The sequence below is a fragment of the Engraulis encrasicolus genome, chromosome 12 (genome assembly GCF_034702125.1).
Source record: "Engraulis encrasicolus isolate BLACKSEA-1 chromosome 12, IST_EnEncr_1.0, whole genome shotgun sequence".
NCBI classification, from domain to species: Eukaryota; Metazoa; Chordata; class Actinopteri; order Clupeiformes; family Engraulidae; genus Engraulis; species Engraulis encrasicolus.
Genome location: NC_085868.1, coordinates 50922897 through 50947714, shown reverse-complemented (window position 1 = coordinate 50947714; position 24818 = coordinate 50922897). Strand labels below are relative to the sequence as shown.

Below are 24818 nucleotides of genomic sequence, written 5' to 3'. Positions count from 1 at the left end.
GGCACACAAGCAGACGAATCACAGTGGAAGAGGAGAGGAGGGGAGCAGCTAAGTTTACCTGTTTGCACGCAAAGAAACGCATGAAACTTCTGGCATGTGATGTTTTCTCTCGGCATTTTAGTATATCGCAGGGGAAGCAGGTAATTGACTCCGAGCATTTCCCTCCCTGCTGCTTATTCTTAATCTGATGTGCGTGTGACTGCTGAGAGCATTACGCACGCCAAGGGGACACTAAAATTAACCTGCTGTGAGTTATGACTTGGCATTTACAAGCATGCCGATGTCAACATTCAAATAAGGGAATGCCAGGTTTCATTAACCTATTTACATTTACGCGTATGAGTTTATAACATGGTAATAGCAGACTATCTACACACTGGTCAACCAGATTTACTCATTGTTTATACTGTGGCGGAAGTACCATGCTTTTGTTTTAACCAGAAATTAGACCCCCACACAACACAAGGTCAAGCCAGTTTCTTATCCTCCAAAGTCTGAAAGTGAAATAATTACGATCGTCATTAGCACTTGGCAACATTCGCAGCATGCGCCGGTGCGCGAGATCGAGTGTCCACATCTGAGGTGTGATTTTCTGGTATTTATCACTTGTTTATTTAAGGGACCCGGTGACATTCTTGACCCAGCCTGAGCGAGTCTTCAGATTACTAGAGAACTTCCCGACGGCAAAGAGGCTCCAGCACCGACTGTGAAACTTGAGAGACAGTCATTGTGAAGGCGCACACACACACATACGCACACACAGAGCACTTGAAGGGCGTCTTCTCTTAATTGATTTGCCAGTCGCAGCTATTAACAGAACACTTGAGCTGACTGAACTGAAGGTAGTTAAAGTCTGTGGATGTAGGTGCTTCTACCTGTCAGTGTGATTCAGCAGACAGTAACCGCAGAGCGGAGAGGGGTGACAGAAGTGTGAGTGAGTGACAGTTGTATATTAATTTCTATTTCTTTAGGATCCTGTGCACCGGATCACACTTGGCCATGACCCTCACCAACGGACTGGTGGTTTCTACAAACGGCTGTTCAGACTCTGCTGTCGTCAACAACAGCAGGAAAGCTCTGAGATGGGACCTGACCCCTGAACAGATCCAGGAGAGGACAGACAAGCTGATCCAGAGGGTTCGGCATGTTTACGACACGATAGGAGCTGTGGACGTCCGGAAAGTCTCTGTTGAAAACACCCTGAAGCCACTTGCAGATGTGAAATTGCATTACGCCTGTGAGTAGCCGACAGTGTGTTTGTGAGCCTCTGCATGGTCTGTAATGTGATTTCTACCCAGTCAGGGACCTAAATTTGGCTCCTTCTGGTGTGCTGTGAGACTTAAATAACCCACCATGATTATGGCAAAAAACTAAGAATAAAGACACATATACTACCTACCGGTAATATGTTTGCCTAATAGTGCTGCACACAGGGGATGAATTGGGCCAGGGCCATCAGGGGTAACTTGAGCCGTGCCACATAATTTCATGCTGTGATATGATACCGTTCATGAAAAGCAGCTGGCCTTTTTAACGCTTTTCAACAATCAACAATGATTGTTCCCCCCTGACCCCAGACCAGAGCCCCACACACATAACAAATGTAAATTTAGTTTTCATTCTTTGGAAGCTTTAAACATTCACACATGAATCGCACCAAAAAAAAGGTTATAGGCTGAGGTGTCAAAAGTAAAAGTTAAAAAAAAAGAAACACAGTTTCCTTCCAAACCAGGTAATTTATCTGAGTAACAAGCAGACCAGTGTACTCGTCCTACCATCGGCTAACTGCACTGGTTGGGTCAAGTTTGTAGTGGGTCCTTGTTAGGTTTTTAGTGTTTTTTTAGTAACAGCACAGTCTATCTATCCCATTAGGTACAATGGAGTAAGTGGTGTAACTGCTATGTAATACCACACACCAGTGTTGTAATTACACCACAGATTTACTTTTACTTTTAATTTTGACACCTCTGTTTATAGGGAACTATTTGCCTTGAATAGGCTAGTGCAAGAGAATACAGGAAAGCAGTGGGAGAGAGATGAGAAGAGCTGGGGCATGACTAGATTCTGCTGGATTCGAACCTGGGTCCCCATGCACACCATTGCCCGTTTATGGTGTGTGCATATTAATGGGCATACTATGGGCAGTCATGGGTGAGCGGTTAGGGCGTCAGACTTGCATCCCAAAGGTTGCAGGTTCGACTCCCGACCCGCCAGGTTGGTGGGGGGAGTAATCAACCAGTGCTCTTCCCCATCCTCCTCCATGACTGAGGTACCCTGAGCATGGTACCGTCCCACCGCACTGCTCCCCATGGGGCGCCTCTGAGGGCTGCCCCCTTGCACGGGTGAGGCATAAATGCAATTTCGTTGTGTGCAGTGTGTAGTGTTCACTTGTGTGCTGTGGAGTGTTGTGTCACAAAGACAATGGGAGTTGGAGTTTCCCAGTTGGGCTTTCACTTTCACTTTCACTTTCATTAATATGGTGCGCCACAGCACCCCCGATGCCCCAGTCTTCTATATATAGACCTGGCCACTACCTGATTAACACACCTGACGAAGACTTTTATTTGGTTGAAACGTTGTGTGAAGTTTTATGAAATAGATCACAGCAAGGTGCGCTGATAAGCAAAAAATATGGGCTGAGGGGAAGTTTAAGATTTCATTAAGCAACATCAATTTAGTTCCATTAAACTGCAGTTAAAATAATGTGGATATGAAGTGAAGATATCAAAACCAGAGAGGGAGACAATCTCTCCCATACGCCCAAATTTCACCCTGCGTTCGCATGTAGGCCTATCCAGCACCCTTGACAATTGATGATTCCCCCTGCACTTTATTTTTACGGCGGCCACAAACCCCTACCCCCTTGACTAGGTCCCTTGAAAACACAAAGATTTTGTGTTGTGAATGTGAAATTGCCTCACCAAAATGTATACTCATAGGACTTTAATATTTCATATGAACTCCATCCACAACATAGCCTTTCCCATGATGATTGTCACATCATGTATCTGATGTAGGTTAATCCTCCACCACCTTGACTAACAAAAGTTCTGCAGGCAATCGTGTGGGGCAGTCGTGGTGTAATAATTAGGGAGTTGGGCTGTAGATCACAGGGTTGCAGGTTCAATCCCACCCTGACCAATCTCTTCTTCCATCTATGGCTGAAGTGCCCTTATGTAAGTCACCTAACCCCACCCTGCTCCAGGGACTGTAACCAATACCCTGTACTATCTGTGTGTCACTTTGGATAAAAGTGCAATGTAATGTAATGAAACACTGATATTTTTTTTTCTTTTTCTCTGTTTCAGCGTCTCGTCATGTGCTGGACTTCCCCCAGTTTGTGCACCCGTGTAAGGAGGTGCGTCTGGCTAGCACGGAGGCAGATAAGAGGCTGGCGGACTTCGACGTGGAGCTGAGCATGAGGGAAGACGTCTTCCAGAGGCTGGTCTCTCTCCAGGTAACAACATGGTGTCTCTTAAGGTAACATAGGGAAGACGTCTTCCAGAGGCTAGTCTACATTCAGGTTACAACATGGTGTCTCTCTAGGTAACATAGGGAAGAGGGAAGACGTCTTCCAGAGGCTGGTCTCTCTCCAGGTAACAACATGGTGTCTCTTAAGGTAACATAGGGAAGACGTCTTCCAGAGGCTAGTCTACATTCAGGTTACAACATGGTGTCTCTTAAGGTAACATAGGGAAGACGTCTTCCAGAGGCTAGTGTCCCTTCAGGTAACATTACATTACATTTGGCAGACACTTCCAGCGGCCTGTATCTCTCCAGGTAACATGTGCAATGGAGGCCACCTAGCATACTGTGGCGTGGAATGTTAGCAATCCTCCTAAGGTATCGGTAGCGCTGACTGTGCTATCGGACTGGTCCTTTAGCTCAGCGGTGTTGTGCTGTGACTCCCATACAGTACCCGAACTGATGCGTTGATCAGGAGGGGTTGGGTCCGAGCCCTGTGTAGCGGACTGCGCAGGAGCACCTCAGTTACACTTACTGATGTCTCGTAGTACATTATTACAGTGTTTCTCAAACTTTTTGTGCCATTCCCCCCTTCAGAGGAGAGGAAGGGTGTCTGTCTGCGCCCCCCTCGAGCAAAATGGTTACGAAAATACAAATAAATAGGCCTTCGTGAAGTTTATTAGAGCCTAATATACATGTATATGGCCTATGATGTTCTCTAAATATTAATTAATAAATATATAATATATTGTGATTGTAAAGTGAATGTGTTGAGTTAATGGCAAAGCAGAAAAGTATTAAAAAAGAAAAACCTCTGACTTCACGCGCCCCCCCTCCAATACCTTCGCGCCCCCCTAGGGGGGCTTCCGCCCCACTTTGAGAAATACTGCATTATTAGTTGATTATGGCCATTTCGGCAACAACAAACTCAACAACAAAGGGCCTCATTTTAACGCATTTTAAACTGTTGGTTGGCACAAACCTGAAATTATCAGATGAAGAAGAGTGAAATTTGTTGACCCCAAATATGTAAATATTTCAAGATAGTGGTGGAAAACACACAAGTGTGCTGCTTTGAATGAAAACTGTGTGTTTGTTAGGCCTACTTCCTTGGACTATATACATGCATAAACATGTGAGTGAAATTTAAGAAAGTGTCCCTGGGACTACCCTAGACTGTGCTATCCTAGAAGAACAAAAAACACGGCAGGGAAACGGCCTTGAGACACGATTAAAGTGTCACATTGTCTGCAGCTATTTTCGCCGTCCAGACCTGGGAGTGAAGTGAAGTCTGTTGAGTTTAATTTGGGAGAGGTAGCCCGCTTGAAAGGGACACACAAAAGGGCAGGTTTACTACTGGGTATTTACAAGGCAGAGTGGTTACGGTGTGTATGTGAACACGTCCCACCAAAGTTGAAGATCTGGTTTGTTCCGTTCCAGAGTTATTTACTAGCCTTATCGCTGGGACTCTGATTGAGCTGTGGCTACGATCGCAGATGAAGAAATCACTGTCATTGGTAGCAAGGGGGGACGGAGACTGAGAGAGAGAGCGAAGAGAGAGAGAGAGCGAGAGAGAGAGAGAGAGAGAGAGAGAGAGAGAGAGAGAGAGAGCGAGAGATGGGGGGTAAAGTGAGTGAGAGAGACCGAGAGAGATACATAGAGAAATTGAGAGAGAGAGCGATGGGATTAGGGGTGAGAGAGAGAGAGAGAGAGAGAGAGAGAGAGAGATGGTTGGTGGTTATGTTGCCCCAGTATAAGGGTCATGTGGGCAGGGGAGGCTGGCAGAGAGAGATAGAGGGGGTGGGGGTGGAGGGGGTCTGGCAGAGGACCTGAGGCTGTTCGCCAACTATTCAACTATTTTCCCCAGCGAGTGTTGCCAGATCGGGCGGGTGCCCGCCCAATTGGGCTACTTGGGATGAGGGGCGGCGGGCAAAAACGGGAAAAATTGGCCATTTGGTGGTTTTTTAAGCCGTTTTGGGCCCATAGAAGTCAATGTAATTTGTTGAATTTGGGCGGAATTTAGCGCATTTTGGCAGTTTTTGAGAACCTTTTGGGCGGGATTTGGTCAGACACATCTGGCAACACTGTCCCCAGCAAGTGTGGTGCATGGCCAGCAGCACAGCACAGCAGCACGGCGCAGTAGCAGCAGAGGGGCTATTTCAGAGGAGGCACTCTGGGTGTATTTGTGTGTTTATCCCACCGGGGGGTTGATCGACTGCAACTTCATTCCAATACATGTCAAATTGTGTTTTTGCGCCCAGTCAGAAATGAAAACATGTTATCGTTGGATGTTTTGATTGGCTAATAGTGGCAGTGATGACGGTCGAATAAGGCAGAAACTTTTTTTTTTATCCGTTTGCTTTCATTTGTATTATTGGTGATGTATTGACATTCAGGGAGGTTGTTTATGAAAGTGTTTAAGTTGTTTAAAGGATCAAACACAGTATTTTAATAAAAAATCAAATTAAAGTGAGTATAAAATCCGGTATCAGTTCATGTTTGTGATTGACTAAGAGCAGACATGATGACACCGCATCAGTGTTTCCAGATGTACGATAATTATCGTATTTTTGTACCATATTTTTGTCCATTTTGTCCCCTATACGATAAAAAACCATGATGTACGATAATTTAGTTGATCATTTAGTTGACAGATCATTTAGTTGACTTAAAACAACCATTTGGTTCTTCTACGATAATTTATTCCCAAACGCCCCCAAAAACAATCATTTTGAGGTTTTGGTTCCGATAGTTCAGCATTTTCCATCTGGCAATACTGCTCCGCATTCACCTCTGCAGATATTCAGCACCTATGGCACATGTATAGTTGTGAAGTTTATAAGCCATTCGCACCGAGCTAAATATACATATGACATTGACTCCTTGGCCTGAAACAATGCATGCTATGGCGGTAGCTCCTTGGTGCCTGGCTGTTTATTACTTATCGAGTCTGAACTGAGCTCCACGGAAACGTCAGGGCAGCAATGTGAACTGTGCACAGGGTTTCACCCCAGCATTTTACACTAAAGGCAGTCAGCTGACCAGATCCCCTGAAAAGATTTGGTATTGTGAATGTAATTTATGAAGTTGATTTACAGAAAAACATTGTATAAGCTTACTATGTGACCCCTCACCCCTCCCCAATGCAATCTTATATTGCCTTATGTGGGTTTTTTTTGTTCTGTGTTTTTGTGTGTGTGTGAGTGTGGGTGTGAATGTGTTTGTGTTGGTGATTATTGCTCTCTTCCTGCCTCCCTCATCCAGCTGTTTCTGCCTTTATCAGCTAGGCTACTCATTTATGATTAAGATGCTCTACCCCACCTTTCTTCATGGAAGATAAATGAATTTCGCTAAGGGGCTACTTATTGTACATTTGAATATTAGGAGCTTGATGCCTAAAATTGATTTATTGCGAGCTTGGCTTACCTACAACAAACCCCATGTGATTACATTATCTGAAACTTGGCTAAACAATGGTATCTCTGACAAGGATATTAAACTTGATGACTATGTATCATTCAGGAAAGACAGAGGATCTAGAGGTGGCGGACTATTAACATATGTTGCATCAAATTTGACTGCTGATCTTGCTTTTCCTGAGGAGAGTCCCCAGTATTTTGAAGGACTTTTTGTTAACATTACTTTTCATGAAAATAAAAGTTTAATTATTGGCAATATCTATAAACCACCATCTGCCCCTGCTGAAACCACTGATTGCATTTTGTCTACTATTAATTCCCTTAACCGTTCTACTGAAAAAATTATACTTGGTGATTTCAACTCTAACTGGTTAGACCGCTCCTCCCATAAGGTTCGCACTCTTTTTAATAGTATAAATTTATCTCAGATTATTTCAGAACCCACTCGAGTTGGCCCCAGCTCCTCATCTCTGTTGGACTGGATACTAGTTTCCCACCCGGGCAGAATAACTCAATCAGGTGTGCTACCTGACTCCTTTAGTGACCACTCAATGGTATTTTGTGTCTGGAAAATTAAATTGGTACATCCTCCTCCCAAACTGATTAAGATTAGGCATATCAATAAAATTAATCCTGAACAATTCATTCAGGACATCTTGAATGTGAATTGGGGAAGATTTCAACTAATTCCAACTGTTGAAGAAGCCTGGCACTTCTTTTATTCTGAGTTCCTGCAAGTAATTAACAAAAATGCACCATTGATTTCAAAGAAGATCAGAGGTCAAAATCTTCCCTGGATCAAAGGTGAACTTATTGGTTTACTTAAACAAAGAGATAAGGCCTGGGGAAAATTCCGCAAAACCAGGGATTCTACAGACTGGAACATTTACAAGGAGCTAAGGAATAGATGTAAAACTGAAACAAGGAATGCTAAAGCAAGTTACTTTAAGAATAGCCTGGCAACAGATTTTAAAAATCCTAAAAAAATTTGGAAAAAAATGAATTATCTTACAAACAAATCCTCAAAATCTTCCACAACCCATATTAGTTCTAATGGCCAAATGGTAAGTGAACCTGTAATGATTGCTGAGGCATTCAGTCATCACTTTGCTACAATAGGACAAACTATGTCAGGTAACTCCCATTATGGGCCAAGCCTGACTCAGGGCAGGAGTAACAGTTCCTTTTGCTTCAATATAGTCTCCCCATTTGACGTCCAGAGGGTCATTGATGGTATGAGAGCTGGATGTAGCGCAGGCCCAGACGGCCTGGATATTAGGTTCTTTAAACTGGCCTCTCATGTTCTGTCATTCCCTTTAGCTGATCTATTCAACTTATCTTTAACAACAGGTGAAATACCTTCCTCATGGAAAAGTGCTAGAGTAATTCCTCTTCACAAGGGCGGCAGTACCTCAGATATGAACAATTACAGACCTATTTCAATAATTAATAGTGTAACAAAAATATTTGAAAAGCTCATATTTAACCAATTGTCCACATATCTTACGGACCACAACATATTATCTCAGCATCAATCAGGATTCCGACCCGGTTACTCAACCACAACTGCTCTTTTAAAATTCACCAATGATGTAATGTCAGCTGCAGACAGCAACATGACCTCAGGTGCTATATTTATTGACCTCTCTAAGGCATTTGACTTAGTTGACCATTACCTTTTATTAGATAAGTTACATGCTATTGGCCTGTCCCGTACAGCTTTACTATTTTTCAATTCATTTCTTCATAACAGAACTCAAAGCGTCTTCTTTCAGGGTAGGGAATCTAAATTTAAATTAATTGATAAGGGCGTTCCTCAAGGTTCATCGTTGGGCCCTCTGTTGTTTTCTATTTTCATCAATGATTTGCCACAAATGTGCTCTGATAGTCAAATTCACTTATATGCTGACGATACTGTATTGTACTATTCCTCTGCTAATATTTCTCATATTCAACATACTCTCCAATCTGACTTCAACAAAGTGCAACAGTGGTTTCTCTCAAATAAGCTTCTCCTGATCAAGGAAAAATCATATAGCATGCTGTTTTGTACTCGAACCAGCTGTCTGCCATCTACTAACTGGTCAGTTACTCTTCTTGATGGAACACTACTAGATAGAGTGGAGGAGTTTAAATACCTGGGTGTCTGGCTGGACTCTCAGCTCTCCTTTAGACATCATATTAACGCAATTTCCAAGAAAATAACTGGTTGTTTAAAATCTCTTTATCGTTCAGTTGACTGCTTTTCACAGGAGGTCCGTAAAAGAATTGTAACTCAGTTAATTTTTCCAATTCTTGACTATGCAGATGTTGTATATAGTAATACTCCTGAAACTCATCTTCATCCTCTCAATGTACTGTACAACAGTCTTTGTAGATTTGTACTTAGATGTCCATATAGGACACATCACTGTACAATGTATGAAGCCTTGAACTGGCCTGCACCCAAGAATAGAAGAAAGCTCCACTGGTCAATTCTCATTTTTAAATGTATACACACACAGTCCCCTCCTTACCTGAAAGAGCTACTAACCCCCCTAAGCTCTGACTATAGCCTACGTAACATTGACCATCTGTTCTTAGTGATACCCAGAATTAGAAAGGAAATCGGTCGCCGAGCATTTAAATTCAAAGCTCCTTCAGTTTGGAATAGCCTTCCCTCTTCATTTAGGTCCATCACTTCCCTTTATATTTTTAGATCATCTTTAATCACTTACTTTGAAACATCCTGCTCTTGTTTCTGAAAGGCCTTAGTTGCTGGGTCGGGTTTTTGTTTGTTTGTTTCTGGTTACGGTCTGTTTTGTTTTTGTGTTTTTTGGGTTTTCTGTTGTCTTGTTTTGCCCTCTTCCTTCTCATTCTTTTTCATCATTCTTTTTCATTTTTCATTTTTCTTTTCATTCATATGATTTCTTTAACAACTTATGGCATCTTGTAAACCATACTATTGTAGCATGTTGGGTGGTGGGGTAGTTTGGAGAGCAACGCCAGTGAGTGAATGAGTGAGTGTGTGTGTCTATGTCTACTGTTTTGTTTTGTTTTTTGTTTTTGTACTGTACTATCAGTAGGACCCCCTCGAAAATGAGATGGCACATCTCAAGGGGCCATCCTTGTAACAAATAAATAAAAAATAAAAAAATAAAAAAAAAGCTATTTATTTTTGTGGGTTTCCATAACATATTTTCGTATGAAACTGCACAATATGGTTTTTCCAAAGATGATAGTCATGTGTCTCTGACGAAGGCTAACATTACATTACATTACAATCAGTTGACGCTTTTACCCAAAGCAACTTACAGTTATTTTAAGTACAGGTTATTGGTTACAGCTATGGATTGGAAGGGTGAGATTTGAACTTGCAACCCTTGGATCTTGAGCCCATCTCCTTAACCACTAGGCCACGGCTGGCCTATCACCTTAGCTAACAAAATGTTCTGCAGGAAAATCAAAACCAAATGTTATTTTATAAGAACACAAAGTCAGAGCAACAGTATTTTATTTACATGACAGGTAACATGTAACCTTTTAACTTTTGATGAACTCACATAATCCCTTACAGTCATAATATCACTCTCAATTCAGCTGATGTGTTTAATGTGAGTGATGAGCCTGTTTGAGGATCTCGAGTGGAGAGATGACTGATGATGCTATGTCAGCCTAATGTAGTGTCAGGCTAATGTATGCTAATGTAATGTCAGGCTAATGTAGGCTAATTTAATGCAATGTTTTGCAGGAGAAGAAGCTAAATGGCTTGTCTCCGGAGACGGAGAGATTCGTAGAGCGCCTGGTAACGCTGGGGAAGAGGAACGGCTTGCATTTATCAAAAGCTGTCCAGGAGGTGAGCACTGTACATTGACAGCAATTATGTAGCATTTACTATACTGCCCCACAAAGGCAAAGTGGAGTCACTACACCAACACTGAAATTGAGGAAAAAGGCCTTCAAAGTCTTGGTATTAGGTTGGATATTGTAGTTACTACAAATTTGTCATATCAATATCTCTAAAACGGGACACATTTGGACCATAAGGCTTTGTCACAACGTAAAGGAGGTGTGATGAAGATCGTTTTCAGTCTTAAAGTGATACTGTCCCATTTGAGGAAATAGGTTCATTTTAAACCTCCCTTTGAGTTAGATAATTGAGTTTGACCTTTCTCTTGTACTTTCAACCGTTCTCTGAGTATGGCAGTGCAAATTCTACCTCCATGCTAGCAGCTAACATTGAGTAAAATTAAGCTTATTTCCAAAAATGGGACAGTATCACTTTAACTCAATGTTGACAGAATATATACAGTAGTTACTGGACTTTGCCTGTGTAGGGCAGCATTTATACCGTGGTCTGATACAAGATGTACTCTCATCGTGGACATCAAATGTTTTTTGTCGACCTGTTGTGTGTTAACACTTAAACTTATTTCTTGTTTGTGTAGGAGATTAAGTCAATGTCTAAAACAATAAGTGAATTGTCAATTGACTTCAGTTGTAACATCAATGAAGAAAACTCCTTCCTCTTATTCTCTGAAGATGAATTGGGTAAGTACGCAAGATAGAAGTGGGAATAGTAGATTGCTCTGTCCATATCTTCTCAGTATCACACTACTTACTGTTACACAACTTGGGCACTCTGATAGCACCTTAACGCATGCCATTCCACCAGTGGAACACTGTGATAGTCAGTGAAAAAACTTTACTACCATAGCACTACTCCATAATTACAGTGAACAGGGCCTTCAGTAATACATTACAACTTCATCATTGCCATTCTGGTAACAGCTGATTTATAACACAGACTATGTCTTACTTGGTTAAATGTTTCTTTTTGTGTCATTTTTAATGTTTTTATTGAACCTTTATTTTTTTTAAAAACCACATACTAGACGGCATGGCGGAGAGCTACATGTCAGGTCTGGACCGGGTTGAGGACGGCCGTTTCAAGGTGACCCTGGCCTACCCCCACTACTACCCCCTCATGAAGAGGTGCCACGTGCCCGAGACCCGGAGGAAGATGGAGAAGGCTTTCCACAGCCGCTGCCAAGAGGTGAGGAGGACACGATGGACAGTAGCCCCATAATGCACTCCGACGCTTTACAAATATAACATAAAACAAAACACAACATTACAAAGACATACAGAGACTCAACAGAACAAAACAAAAGTAGACGATACAGTAGTGGAAGGTTTTATGTCCATAGAAGTGGTATGGAACTGTATGATGGGGTGAAGAGGTTGGCAAATCCACGATGGGGTCGGCGGTGAAATGGCCTGGCGATTCTGGAAAACCAGAGCCTCTCATTGTGGTGGCAAGTTCGGTTGAGGGAGACAGCCGAAACAAGCAGGCGAAGTTTCATTGAAGGCAGTGAAAAGACTTTGGACACCTCTGATGTTTCTAGATGTCCCTCTCTGTGTGTTTCAGGAGAACACACCCATCCTTGAGAGGCTGATTGAGCTGCGTGCCCGGAAGGCGAAGATGCTGGGCTTCCAGACCCACGCCGACTACGTACTGGAGATTAACATGGCCAAGAACTCCAGCACAGTGGCCAACTTCCTGGGTATGTGTCTCCTTGGCATTTTATAGAGCAGATATATAACACGGGTGAGGCATAAATGCAATTTCAGTAGAGTACTTTTATTAATCCCGAGGGAAATTGAGGTGTCTGACAGATTGCATAAATATACAGATACAAAACATACACAAAGATAATACACATTATTGATCATCACAGTAAATATATAGCACACACTTCAGTACAGCAATCAAGCTTTCATCACTTCACATACCCAAACACCCGCTCCCCCACACCTGTATATACACCTCTGTCCTTATATCTGTTATTGGCAGGTACATAGTTGTGGGAAAGTCATCTGATGAGGACACAATGTGCAAGTCTTCATGTGCTCTATGTCCCTGTTGTTGAACAGGTTGTGAAAAGTAGCCCCTTAATGTGCACCGTACCTCCTGTGGCACACTGTAATAGACATTGGAAGTTAACTACTATAGCACTACAATACTATGATAGTGCAAGGGGCCTTTAGTAATACATTACGACTTGGTCATTGCCATACTGGTAACAGCTTATTTATAATGCCGTGTCTTAAGGGGATATTGTTGCTTGTATTGAGTAACAGTAAAGAACTTACTCACGTTATGACTGTCTTATTCGAGTCTTGTGCATACTAGCACAGTTGTATGAAACTTCATGTCTTTTTTGAGTTTAGAAATACTTCATCTTTAGACTGAAAGACATCTGTAGTTCTGGCCTACGATGATGGGTTGCATAACATTGATGTTAATTGGTGTGTTCCTTACAGACGAGGTCCAGGAGACTTCTGGGGAAAGTCTCACATTTCAAACGAGCCATAACATGTTGCAGTGGCCCTATGACATAATATGCTATTGTACGACATAATTCGGTAAACACAACCGGTATTCAATGTGTTGTAATGTTCCTTTCAGACGAGGTCCAGGAGAAGTTGAAGCCAATCGGCGAGAAGGAGAGGAGCTTCATCCTGTCCCTGAAGGAGAGGGAGTGTAAGGCGCGGGGCCTGAGCTTCGACGGCCAGATCCACGCCTGGGACATGCCCTACTACATGAATCAGGTGGAGAAGGTCAAGTTCTCCGTGGACAAGGACAAGCTCATCGAGTATTTCCCAATGGAGGTGTGTTTCTTATCTAATTTACATCCAAAACAGTTCAACAAAGACGCTTTTGCACACCTCTGTAGTTGGGCAGGTGCGTAGGATATTATCCCAGTGGGGTTGTCATTCAAGTGAAAAGAAATCCGGTCAGCGGATGACCAAAACGTATTAAAGTTTGTTGGTGGAATGGACAGTGTGCGGGATTTCTTTACACTTGAATTTACATCCACCTAATGGTGTGATGAAGTGGTCCGTACACTGGGCATGAGTTCCAAAAATATACACTTTATTTCGTTATACAGATGGCAAAAAATGGGATCCCACTGGTGCATCGAAATGTTGCTGTTTGTATAATTTGTACCCTTTACTTTAGAGAGCTATTAAAATTGTTCAAATGAGCATTGTTAGTTGATTTGATTGACAGTTAGAATTCTTTTAGAATTCTTTTGATTGGCAGTCAAACGCAACCGTTGTCCTATCAGCGTTTGTTCTCAGCATTGCTAAGGTACGAATCTGGACCTTTAGGACGGAAGAATCCTCGCAGATCGATAGCGGAAGCTTCACAACCGTGGAAGGGAATACAACAGAAGCATACTGGCCATATGCAGTGGCGGCATATTTACGGATTACTTTGAGCCATTGGTTACATCTAGGGCTGGGCGGTTCTGGAAAAAATGTGCATCACACTTTTCTTGATGAAAATGAATATCACGGTTCTCTGCACGATTTGTTTTTATAAGCAGCGATTTTCCCCCACATCTCAATGTTTCTGAAGAAAAGGCTGAAATTAAATTTAAAAATTAGATAAAATCCTGAATTTTAATAAATCTTCATTTCTATTTTAATCACTTTTTTGGAATAAAAACTTTTAAAAAACCTTCTCCCGTCAAAAAGTGAACATTTTGTAGGTGAAAACCGTTATCACGTTGTTTTTAACGGTATACCGCCCAGCCCTAGTTACATCCAACGCACCCCTTTGAACTGAGGTGTGCAAAAGCATCCTATGGTGAACAATACGCTCTGCTCGGCTGTCCCTGGAGCAGTGTGGGGTTAGGTGCCTTGCTCAAGGGCACTTAAGGTATGGAGTACGGTAGGGAGTAGACGGGTGGGATTCGAAGTTCTGCAACCCTCTGATCTAAAGCTCACCACAGCTGCCCCCAAATGAATTGTGGTAATTTTTATAACGCATTATTTTGCAGTGTAATTAATAAATCCAATTAGCGCGCTGCAGTTGCAACCTTAGTAAATTGGCATGTACTGCTATTAGCTGGCACAGACACTTGTCCTTGATACAAGGATAAATGTTTCACTTGTACACTGTGCCTTTTAGTAAGAGTAAAATAATCAAAGTAGACCTCCACCTCAACTGGTGAAGGAGGGTCAATCAAAAGTGGAAAAGACGGCGTACGGAGTATTAACTTATGACTTTGAACCATTGTTTACATCCAACACACCTGCTCACGCTTAGGTCTGCAAATCCTATGGTGAACAAGCCACCTGGCTGTCAAGGGACAACAGGCATAAATTGACATTTACTGCTATAACCGGTAGCTGGTAGCGGGCACCATTAGATTCAATGACAAGCTAACATGCTGGTAAGGAAGTTTCACTGGTGCACTGATAGTGTGAAAATTAGCCTGTTCAAGGCATACTGCACCCCTCTGTATACTGCCCCCTTGTGGACTAAGTATAAAAAGGGTAGCTTACAGAAACTCCAGGTTGCATATAATGATGGTCTGCGCATACTGCTTAAGAAGCCCAGGTGGAGCAGTGCTAGTGAATTGTTTTGTGGTCTAGGGGTCAACACATTTCATGCATTGTTGAGGAACTTGATGTATAAATTTATTTGTAGACTGGATGGCTCATGTAATCAAATTATTATGCTGCTGTCAAATCCGGCGCTTAGTGCAGTGCGATACCAGTCATACATGTGGAAACACTGGTACAAGTGTCTTTTATAAGTGTGTTTTGTATGTTTTTTTTAAATGTTCTGTATTGTGTTGTTTTTGTTGATAATGGACCTTGAGTCTGGAATAAAGCTGATGATCCTAGCATTGAATAGAACAGTCCTCAGGTCTGCCTAGGTCTGCCTAAAGGGGCATTTCCCCCCCAATAATAGAACCCGGAAACAATGGGCCAATGGAACCTCTCTCTCTCTACTCTCTCTGGCTTTACTTTACGGTACTCCATATGTAATTACTGTGTACTTTCTGAGTAACAGAGAGAAGTTACATGGTATCTAATGGGTAAAAAGGGGGTAATTAGAAAGTAAATACCATTAATTGGGTCACAACAGGGTGGAAGTTCGATGATTACATGGTTAGAAAATACGCAGTAGTTTCATAGTAATTCTTCAGATATGTGTATTACATAGTATTTACTTTGTAATTATCCCCATTTTACCCGTTAGATACAATGTAACTTCTGTCTGTTACCCTGTTGTTACGCAGAAAGTACACTGTAAATATTGTACCGTAAAGTAAAGCGTTACCGAAATGTCAAATTCAATTATTTATCTCCAGGGGAGGTGTAAAATGAGCTTATTGACAGAAATGGTAGATTATTGCTTCAAGAGTAAAACAAACTCAACCTCTCCCTCCAACCTCAGGTGGTGAAGGAGGGTCTTCTACAGATCTACCAGGAGCTGCTGGGCCTGAGCTTCCACCAGGTGAAGGACGCCCACGCCTGGCACTCCAGCGTCTCCCTCTACTCCGTACTCGACACCTCCACGGGGGAGGAGGTGGGACAGTTCTACCTGGACCTGCACCCCAGGTAATCAGACCTCAAATTACAGTACATTACCAGGTACTGCTTTACATTACTCTACCAGGTACTGCATCAAATGACATTACCAGATAAAGTAAACATTCTCACTGAGAGACGATCTGTTTACAATTTCTCCACTTTGGCAGATTCTCGACACTCTTCAACTTGATTTCACGATTCATGATTTAATACCGTCATATCGCACACCCCTACATAATATTGATGTTAATTGGCATGGTCCTCTCAGACGAGGTCCAGGCAAGGAAATGCCTCAAATTAGGCGAATAGTAGAATAATGCCCCCTATTGGTAGCTCATCAAGCTGCAGCAGCTGAAAGTAATATGTTTTGCATGGCCAAGCACATTGAATGCCAAATGAGTATGATAATGTGCTATATAAATACTATTGATCGATTGATTGATTGTTTCATTGATTGACTGGTTGATTGATTGACTAGTTGATTGATTGCCAGAGAGGGGATTGATTGACTGACTGATTGATTGATTAACTGATTGACTGATTGATTGATTGATTGATTGATTGATCTCCAGGGAGGGGAAGTACGGCCATGCGGCGTGCTTCGGGCTGCTGCCGGGCTGCCAGGGGGCTGATGGGATACGTCGGGTCCCGGTGGCTGCCATGGTAGCCAACTTCACCAAACCCAGCTGCTCATTCCCCTCGCTACTGCAGCACCACGAGGTCGAGACCTTCTTCCACGAGTTCGGACACGTCATGCACGAGCTCTGCTCACAGGTGAAATACTGTGTGTGTGTGTGTGTGTGTGTGTGTGTGTGTGTGTGTGTGTGTGTGTGTGTGTGTGTGTGTGTGTGTGTGTGTGTGTGTGTGTGTGTGTTGGGTGCACGTTACAATACGATATGATTATACTTTGTTTTCAGTTTACACTGAAATTCATTTTGCATCCCTGAGCAACACTTGTTTAAGACAGGACATACCGATACACATGACATCACATCACAAGACTACTGCACAACTGACAAAAACAAAGGACACAGCCCTACTGTATATACAGACATACAGTACATGCATGCATTACATACGACCCTCATAACTCAGTGCGTAAATCTGCATAAATCTGCGTCAGAGGCAGCCGAAAGGAGCAGCCAAGTGGCTCTGGCTGAAGAGGAGCGACCCCAGTGGGGCCCCTAAGTTGTGCAACAGGAGATATATATACATCCAGCCTGGGCCTGACTCAGGGAACTGGACGCCCCTGCCATGTGCAGTCCCCTGAGATGTCTGCCAACAAGGTGACTCTCAGGGCTAATTGGGCTTGGGGCGCAAGCTCAGGTGTGAGTGTGCGTATAATAGTGTTAAGAGCCGAAACACTCTAAGGGGTCTTACACACCAGGGCAGTAAAGCGTCGCGGAACGGCCGCGTTTTTTACTGGCGTCGGTGAAAATACATTGAAACATATCTGTCCTTACACACCAACCAGCGGTAGTCGCGCGTCAGCAGCGCTGCATTTGGAAAATAGAACTCGAGCGTATTTGTCACGCCGGCGACCGGCGGTGTCTCATTCAAATGAATGGCAGAGTAGCATGCTAGCTTTGGCTGTGGGGAGGGTTTTGACGCTGTCAGTGTGAAAGGCAGAGAAAAACACGCCGGCCGGCCGAAACTAAGCAGAAAGACTGCATTCGTCCCGCAACCGTTCCGCCTTGGTATGTTTTGGCCCTAAATGCAAGTATTGGATGATGAATATGGTGAAAGTGTTTGTTGGAATATCAGTTAAAGAAAACCTGTGGACTATTTTTTGCTTAGGAATAAACTGGAACTACCTATTTGGAATATACCTATTTGTGTTACGCGCAAGAGAATCTGAAGAAGACTGTTGAAGTCAAAATGTTATCCTGCCATGAAAAAATAAAACACAACAAAAAGGATTCTAAGTGTGCGGTCTCTGGAAACAGTTGACTTTCGTCCTGCACCTTTCCCTGGGATGTGCACAATCTTCTCCTTCAACTAAACTTGAACTGAATCCACGCCACCCGTGGCCTTAACTGTTGTTTGGATTTTGGAAATATGAAAGGCTTATACACTGTTCTTATAATCACATATATTTGAGTTATGCATTGAGTAATACATAAATCCTCTCCTCTGATGAATTCTTATCGTTTCCCTCCCTGTAGGCCCAGTGTGCGGAGTTCTGAATTCTTAATGCCCCCTCTCCTTGTAGACTCAGTATGCAGAGTTCTGCGGGACGTTGGTGGAGACGGACTTCGTGGAGGTTCCGTCCCAGATGCTGGAGAACTGGGTGTGGGAGCGCGAGCCGCTGCACCGCATGTCTGGCCATTACAGAGACGGCAGCCCCATCCCAGACACCCTGCTGGATAAACTCATTAACTCCAGGACCGCCAACACAGGTCAGTTAAGGAGTCATGTCCACCTTTTTGGACTTTTTTGGGTAAATTTGGGCACATATACAGTAGAGTAGTGTTTCTCAACGGGGGCTCTATAATAATGCTTTTGTTTTATATAGCGCCTTTCAAAACACCCAAGGTCGCTTAACAAGGTATCGTGTAGGAATGTGTTTGTGTGCGCGCACGCATCAGTGCGTGAGTGTGTGTGTGCATGCAGATGAATGTGCTTGTGGAACTAGCAGCCATAAGCCTCCAGGAAAAGATGTGTTTTAAGGTGTTATGTAGCCCCTTAATGCGCGCCGTACCTCCTGTGGCACGCTGTAATAGACATTGGAAGTTAACTACTATAGCACTACAATACTATGATAGTGCAAGGGGCCTTTAGTAATACATTACGACTTGGTCATTGCCATACTGGTAACAGCTTATTTATAATGCCGTGTCTTAAGGGGTTAAACATGGCCAACTATTAACATACTGTACAGCTATTAACATACACCTGTGTACTGTACTGTATGTATCCCTTTCAGGGCTGATGAACCTGAGGCAGGTGGTGCTGAGCAAGGTGGACCAGGCGCTGCACACCAGGTCGCAGGCCGACACGGCACACGAATTCGCCAGGCACTGCCAAGACATCCTGGGCATCCCCGCCACGCCAGGTAATGCTTTATCCTGCATAGTTTGGAAGGTAACGCCAGGTGTTATCCTGTTATCCCTGTATGGTAGTGTTTCTCAACGGGGGCGGTACAGTCTCCCAGGGGACGTTGGGGAGCCCTAGCGGGGCGTTGGGAAGGATGCAGTTGAGAGGGAGTAGTGCTTAGTTGTCATTGGGGGCATTAGTCCATTTAAATGTTTAATACTAAGGGTGGCGTTGGTAGGCTTATGATGAAGTCAAGGGGGCGTTGGTAGGCTTATGGTGAAGTGAAGGGGGCGTTGGCAGGCTTATGATGAGGTGCAGGGGGCGTTGGTAGGCTTATGATGAACTCAAGGGGGCGTTGGTAGGCTTATGATGAAGTCAAGGGGGCGTTGGTAGGCTTATGGTGAAGTGAAGGGGGCGTTGGCAGGCTTATGATGAGGTGCAGGGGGCGTTTGTTGAAAAAAGGTTGAGAACCACTGCTGTATAGTTCCGATGCTATGCCAGGTATCCTGTTCCAATCACTGCCCCTGATCCCATAAACATCATCATTTTATGATACTGTTTCTCAACGGGGGCTCTACAGCCACCCAGGGGGCGTCAGGTAGCCCTCGAGGGGTGTGTTGAGGAGGAGACAGCTGAGGTGTTGGCTGTGTTAAGTTGCCATTGGGGGGCAGTAGTCTACTTTATTATTTAAGGGTACACTATGTGAGATTTTTAGTTGTTTATTTACAGAATGTATGCTGCCCATTCACTAATGTTACCTTTTTCATGACTACTTACCACCACCATCAAATTCTAAGTATTCATTATGACTGGAAAAATTGCACTTTTCATACATGGAAAGGGGGATCTTCTCCATGGACCGCCATTCTGAATTGCCAGAAATAGTCATTTTTAGCTGCAAAAATGACTGTACTTGGGTCATACTAAAAAATATTAGTTTATTACTAAGTAAACTTTAATGAAAATATCAAATTTGGCAATAGGCAGTTGGGAGGCTTATGATGAGGTCAAAGCAGGCACTGGCAGAGCAACTGTTAGGACATAGCAGCCATCAGGATGTCATGGTATAAGGGCCATTAACATTTTAGGATATTGGATATGGTATACGATGATAGGGCCGGGCAGCCATGGTCTAGTGGTTAGGGAGTTGATATTTCAATCTGGGGGTAGTAGGTTCAAATCCCCCCTGACCTCTCCCTACTTCTCCACCCAGAGCTGAAGTGCCCTTGAGCAAGGCACCTGATCCCACAAGTGTTATGTAATGTGATGTGATGTAAAAGGATACAGTACCCATCAGCCTTTCTTGATAAAGTGACCATCGGCATGTTGGGATATAGAGTTCACATACTACAGCATGAAGACTGTATTGGCATCGCTGCAAGGGACCACATTCCTGATAGTGAAGTGTGTGTGTGTGTGTGTGTGTGTGTGTCTGTCTGTCTGTCTGTCTGTCTGTCTGTCTGTCTGTCTGTCTGTCTGTCTGTCTGTCTGTCTGTCTGTCTGTCTGTCTACACCTGTGTGAGGCTGATATATAATACATTCATGAACTATGACGTACAATCTTGATCGTAATACATCATGTATGGTGTGAATGTCTTCATGATGTGCTTATGGACCATGGGTATATTTGAATGGCATATATCTATTTTAATGACATGGGTCTATTTTAACGGCATGGGGTATATTTTAATGGCATGGGTGTATTTTAATGGCATGTGAGATCAAAATTGCTGTCTCATCATTAGCTCTCCCTCCTTCAAGGGTTTTCATCTACTGACACTTTGCTGTCCTGTCAACACTAAGTACCTAAAACAGTGTGTTTTGTTTTGTTTTGTTTTTGCTTGCAGTGGGACAGATGTTGACTGGTGTAAATGTAAATAACGGTGATGTAGTGGGCCTTTGGTGTGGGGGAAGTTACCAGGACTCTGAGAAGAATACCGGGAGGGGTGTGAGATGGATCAGCTGTAGTGTCTTTCTGGTTGCTCCCTCATATCAGCCCTGTGCAGCTGAAGACCAGAGGGGAAACACTGCCCTCTGCAGGACAGTTGCAGACTAGTCCCAGTGTTCCCATTACAATATGACTTGGTGTTGCAGATGTACAGAGTCCTTCCAACATCAGAAAGCAAGAGTCATGTACATGTGTGAATGTGCACATATTTGAGGCCTCAATGGAATCTCACACACATCCAAAGATTGGTTTCAGATGCAGGTTAAAAAAAGTTAATCCATAGGCAGTGAAGAAAACCGCACACCGATGAGCTCCCATTTAAGCCATTTTATTTCGTGACTTTTCGGGCAACCCTGGCCCTTAGTCTGAGAAAAGGCCAGGGTGGCCCGAAACATCACGCAATAAAATGGCTTAAATGGGAGCTCATCAGTGTGCGGTTTTCTTCACTGGCACATATTGGAGGCGATCATCTACCTAGCAGAAGAACGGTTCTTAATAAGATCACATCAGACAGTTGACGTGAATGTCTGGAGCAAATACGGGACAGAACTGCATCTCTCTGAAGGCAGGATGTTATGAAGCCCCTAAACTAAAGGCACATGAAATGAAAAAATACAGGCAATAAGAATTACACAGCACAGAGGTATTTGGTAGCCTACATATTCTGGTGCACACTAGAAATGGTCTTAGTTTCTGGTGTTCATGAATCATGAGGAAAGCACAACTTTTTTTTCACATGCCCCACAGAGGCTCAGTCGAACCAGAGAATCGTATAAGAGAGGGAGATAAAGCAGGCGGGTTCTTTTCCGGTATCCACTTTACGTCGGGTGAACGGGAGACCTTCGGAGTCTTGAGGTTGAGAATAAATGGAGTCCCCTTAGCGCTGTAGATGGCAGTAGCGCACATCTTGTGCAAACACCACGAAAAGAGAAGAAGAAGGAGGGACAACGCCCCCTTAGGAGACCGAATTTTGAGCACACGCTTTTGCATTGAGTGGGCGTGTTTCGATTCCTCTTTATTATATATCCAACCTCTTTGGCAGAACTCTCCAATGCAGGCGTGTCTGGGGCTTGCCTGGTTGACACCAGACGATCTCACAAGTGAGAGAGTCCGGAGGCTACCTATGCAATTTCTCATAGGTAAGGTATGGTTGACGATTGCCCATAACTGTAAATTGGGTGTTACAGATGTGTCATTTGTCATATACTACGTAGCCCATAGCCAATCATATCAGTTGTATTTTTTCAAACACCTGCAGTCATTGCCTTTCCACCCCTCCCGCTCTCTGATTGGAGCCCAAGATCAGACTAGTCTGGAGCCAGATTGAAACATTGAAACATCTGGCAGGCCACATCCGGACCCCGGGCCTTATGTTGTGACAAGGGATGCAAATTATCGATTAATTCATTAATCATTAGTTGATAGCCTTATCGATCGACTTACCATTAATTGATAAGCGGCGTTTTCCCCACAAAATCTCAATGTTTCTCGAAGAAAAAAATACTTAATCTAAAAATTGTAATTAAAAATTGAGAAAAAATACCACATTTAAATTAGTTATATTTCCATTCTTTAATCCAAAGGTGTTTTAAATATTCCCACTATTTACATCCCTCTTCACACACACTCTTCACATGCCCATTTCACCAGGGTCTCTTGTCAGTTGAATTATCGATTAATTGCGATGAATGTTTTTTAATCGATTAATGCATTGATCGATTAAAGTCGATTAATCGATTCATCGTTTGCATCCCTAGTTTGACACCCCTGCTCCAATCTAAAAAGTGTCTACATGTCCTGTATTAATGGATTTCTTTTACAGTAACATCCAGATCAATATGCACTGTACATCACTTCCTTGAAGGTAATGAACTGGTCTGGTAGGCAATGTGTTGAGGTTTGTGTTTGTGGTGTCCTTGCGCCCCCTGTAGGCACTAACATGACGGCCAGCTTCAGCCACCTGGCAGGAGGATACGACGGCCAATACTACGGCTACTTCTGGAGCGAGGTCTACTCCATGGACATCTACTTCAGCCGCTTCAAGAAGGAGGGCATCATGAACCCTGAGGTAGCACAAAAAGAGCAAAAAATATGAGCGTGCAATAGTCACTATAAAATTGCAATACTGAGTAATTTAAATTAAATTTATAATTAAAAAGGAGGGCATCATGAACCTCAAGGTAGCAAAAATTGCACACAAAAAAATAAGTGTGACTGTGGGAAGCCACTATAAAATTTCACTACTGTGTAATTACCTGGCCCTCTGGGTGGGGGTGTGCCAGGTATTGCAAAGATTGTTGTCTGTCTGTCGTCTGCCTGCCTGTCAGTCTGTCTTTGTTAGCTGTCTGTTTTGGTGGAGGGCTATAAAGATGGTTGGTCTCAGGTTTAATTCTCTCCTCACTCAGGAATTTTCAGATTGCCAAACCAGTTTGAAAGGAACGTTGTATTTTACTGACCATCATTTGAAGTAGAAATTTATACAGTAGTTAAATGACTACTGAACTTTTTTTTCCTTGCGGCAGCTTCAAAGACAGAGCAACGGTTTATTATAGAAGCTCATGCATATAAAATGACCTCAGGGGAAATGAAAGGGAGGATGGCCTGTGAGGGACCATTTTCCACAGAAATGATGACTTGGCGGAGGCAGATCCACTCTACTTAGCATGGAATTATTCTCCTCCACTTGGGCATCATTTCCATGGTAATGTTCACCTTGCCAGCTGTTATGCCCAACAGGCTCGTGCTGTTCTCAGTTATTGGTCACAAAGACACAGCGTTATAAATGTGCTGTTACCAGAATGGCAATGATCAAGCCATAGTGCATTACTAAAGGCCCAGTGTTATGTTATAGTATTGTAGTACTATTGTAGTTAACATTTCAATGACTATTACAGCGTGCCACTGGAGGTACATATGGAGGTAGCACTTTAGAATAACAGTAGTTTAAAAGCTTTGTGTTTAAGTCATATTTCTTACTCATTTACCAGGCAGCATTTGTAGATGTTTTGTTGAAGTGTTTATAATGCATTTAAGGACTGTTATTCTAAATGTTACAATATTCTGTAGTCTTTTTTCCCTCCCCCAACTATTACCTGTCTTATATATATGTCTTGAAATATCCATGTGGGCATTATGTGTGTGTGTTTATGTAAGCTACTTGACACCTTAATTCCCCCCCGGGGATGAATAAAGTGACTCTACTCTTCTCTACTCTACTCTACTCTACTCTACTCTACTCTACTCTACTCTACTCTACTCTACTCTACACTATTCTACTCTACTCTACTCTACTCTACTCTACTCTACTCTACTCTACTCTACTCTACTCTAATCTTCTGCTCTCCCCCTTTGGCAGGTTGGCATGGAGTACCGTAAGGTGATTCTGGAGACGGGGGGTTCCAGAGACGGGGCGGACATGTTGAAAACCTTCCTTGGCCGAGAACCTCAGTCAGACGCTTTCTTCCACTGCAAAGGACTTATGCAAAATGGCCATTGACCTTGACTTTTTATCATGACCTTGTCTTGTCTTGTTATCTGTTCAGTGTGAGTGAGTAAACTGTGGCTCTACAAAC

The 24818-nt window shown here is 43.1% G+C and overlaps 1 protein-coding gene across 2 annotated transcripts; it reads left to right on the top strand.

The window, feature by feature from the left end:
• Positions 1-24818, top strand: nln (neurolysin (metallopeptidase M3 family)). Of its 2 annotated transcripts, XM_063212794.1 has the most exons (15): positions 1-140; positions 972-1237; positions 3309-3441; positions 3713-3728; positions 10615-10719; positions 11312-11414; positions 11759-11919; positions 12295-12430; positions 13336-13538; positions 16126-16289; positions 16835-17036; positions 18475-18661; positions 19189-19317; positions 23178-23314; positions 24602-24818. In XM_063212794.1, exons 1-15 carry the CDS (start codon positions 100-102, stop codon positions 24740-24742), a joined length of 2124 nt encoding a protein of 707 aa, XP_063068864.1. In that variant the 5' UTR covers positions 1-99; the 3' UTR covers positions 24743-24818. The 2 variants fall into 2 exon arrangements, with proteins under 2 accessions (XP_063068864.1, XP_063068863.1); XM_063212793.1 differs by lacking the exon at positions 3713-3728 and having other exon boundaries at positions 3309-3457.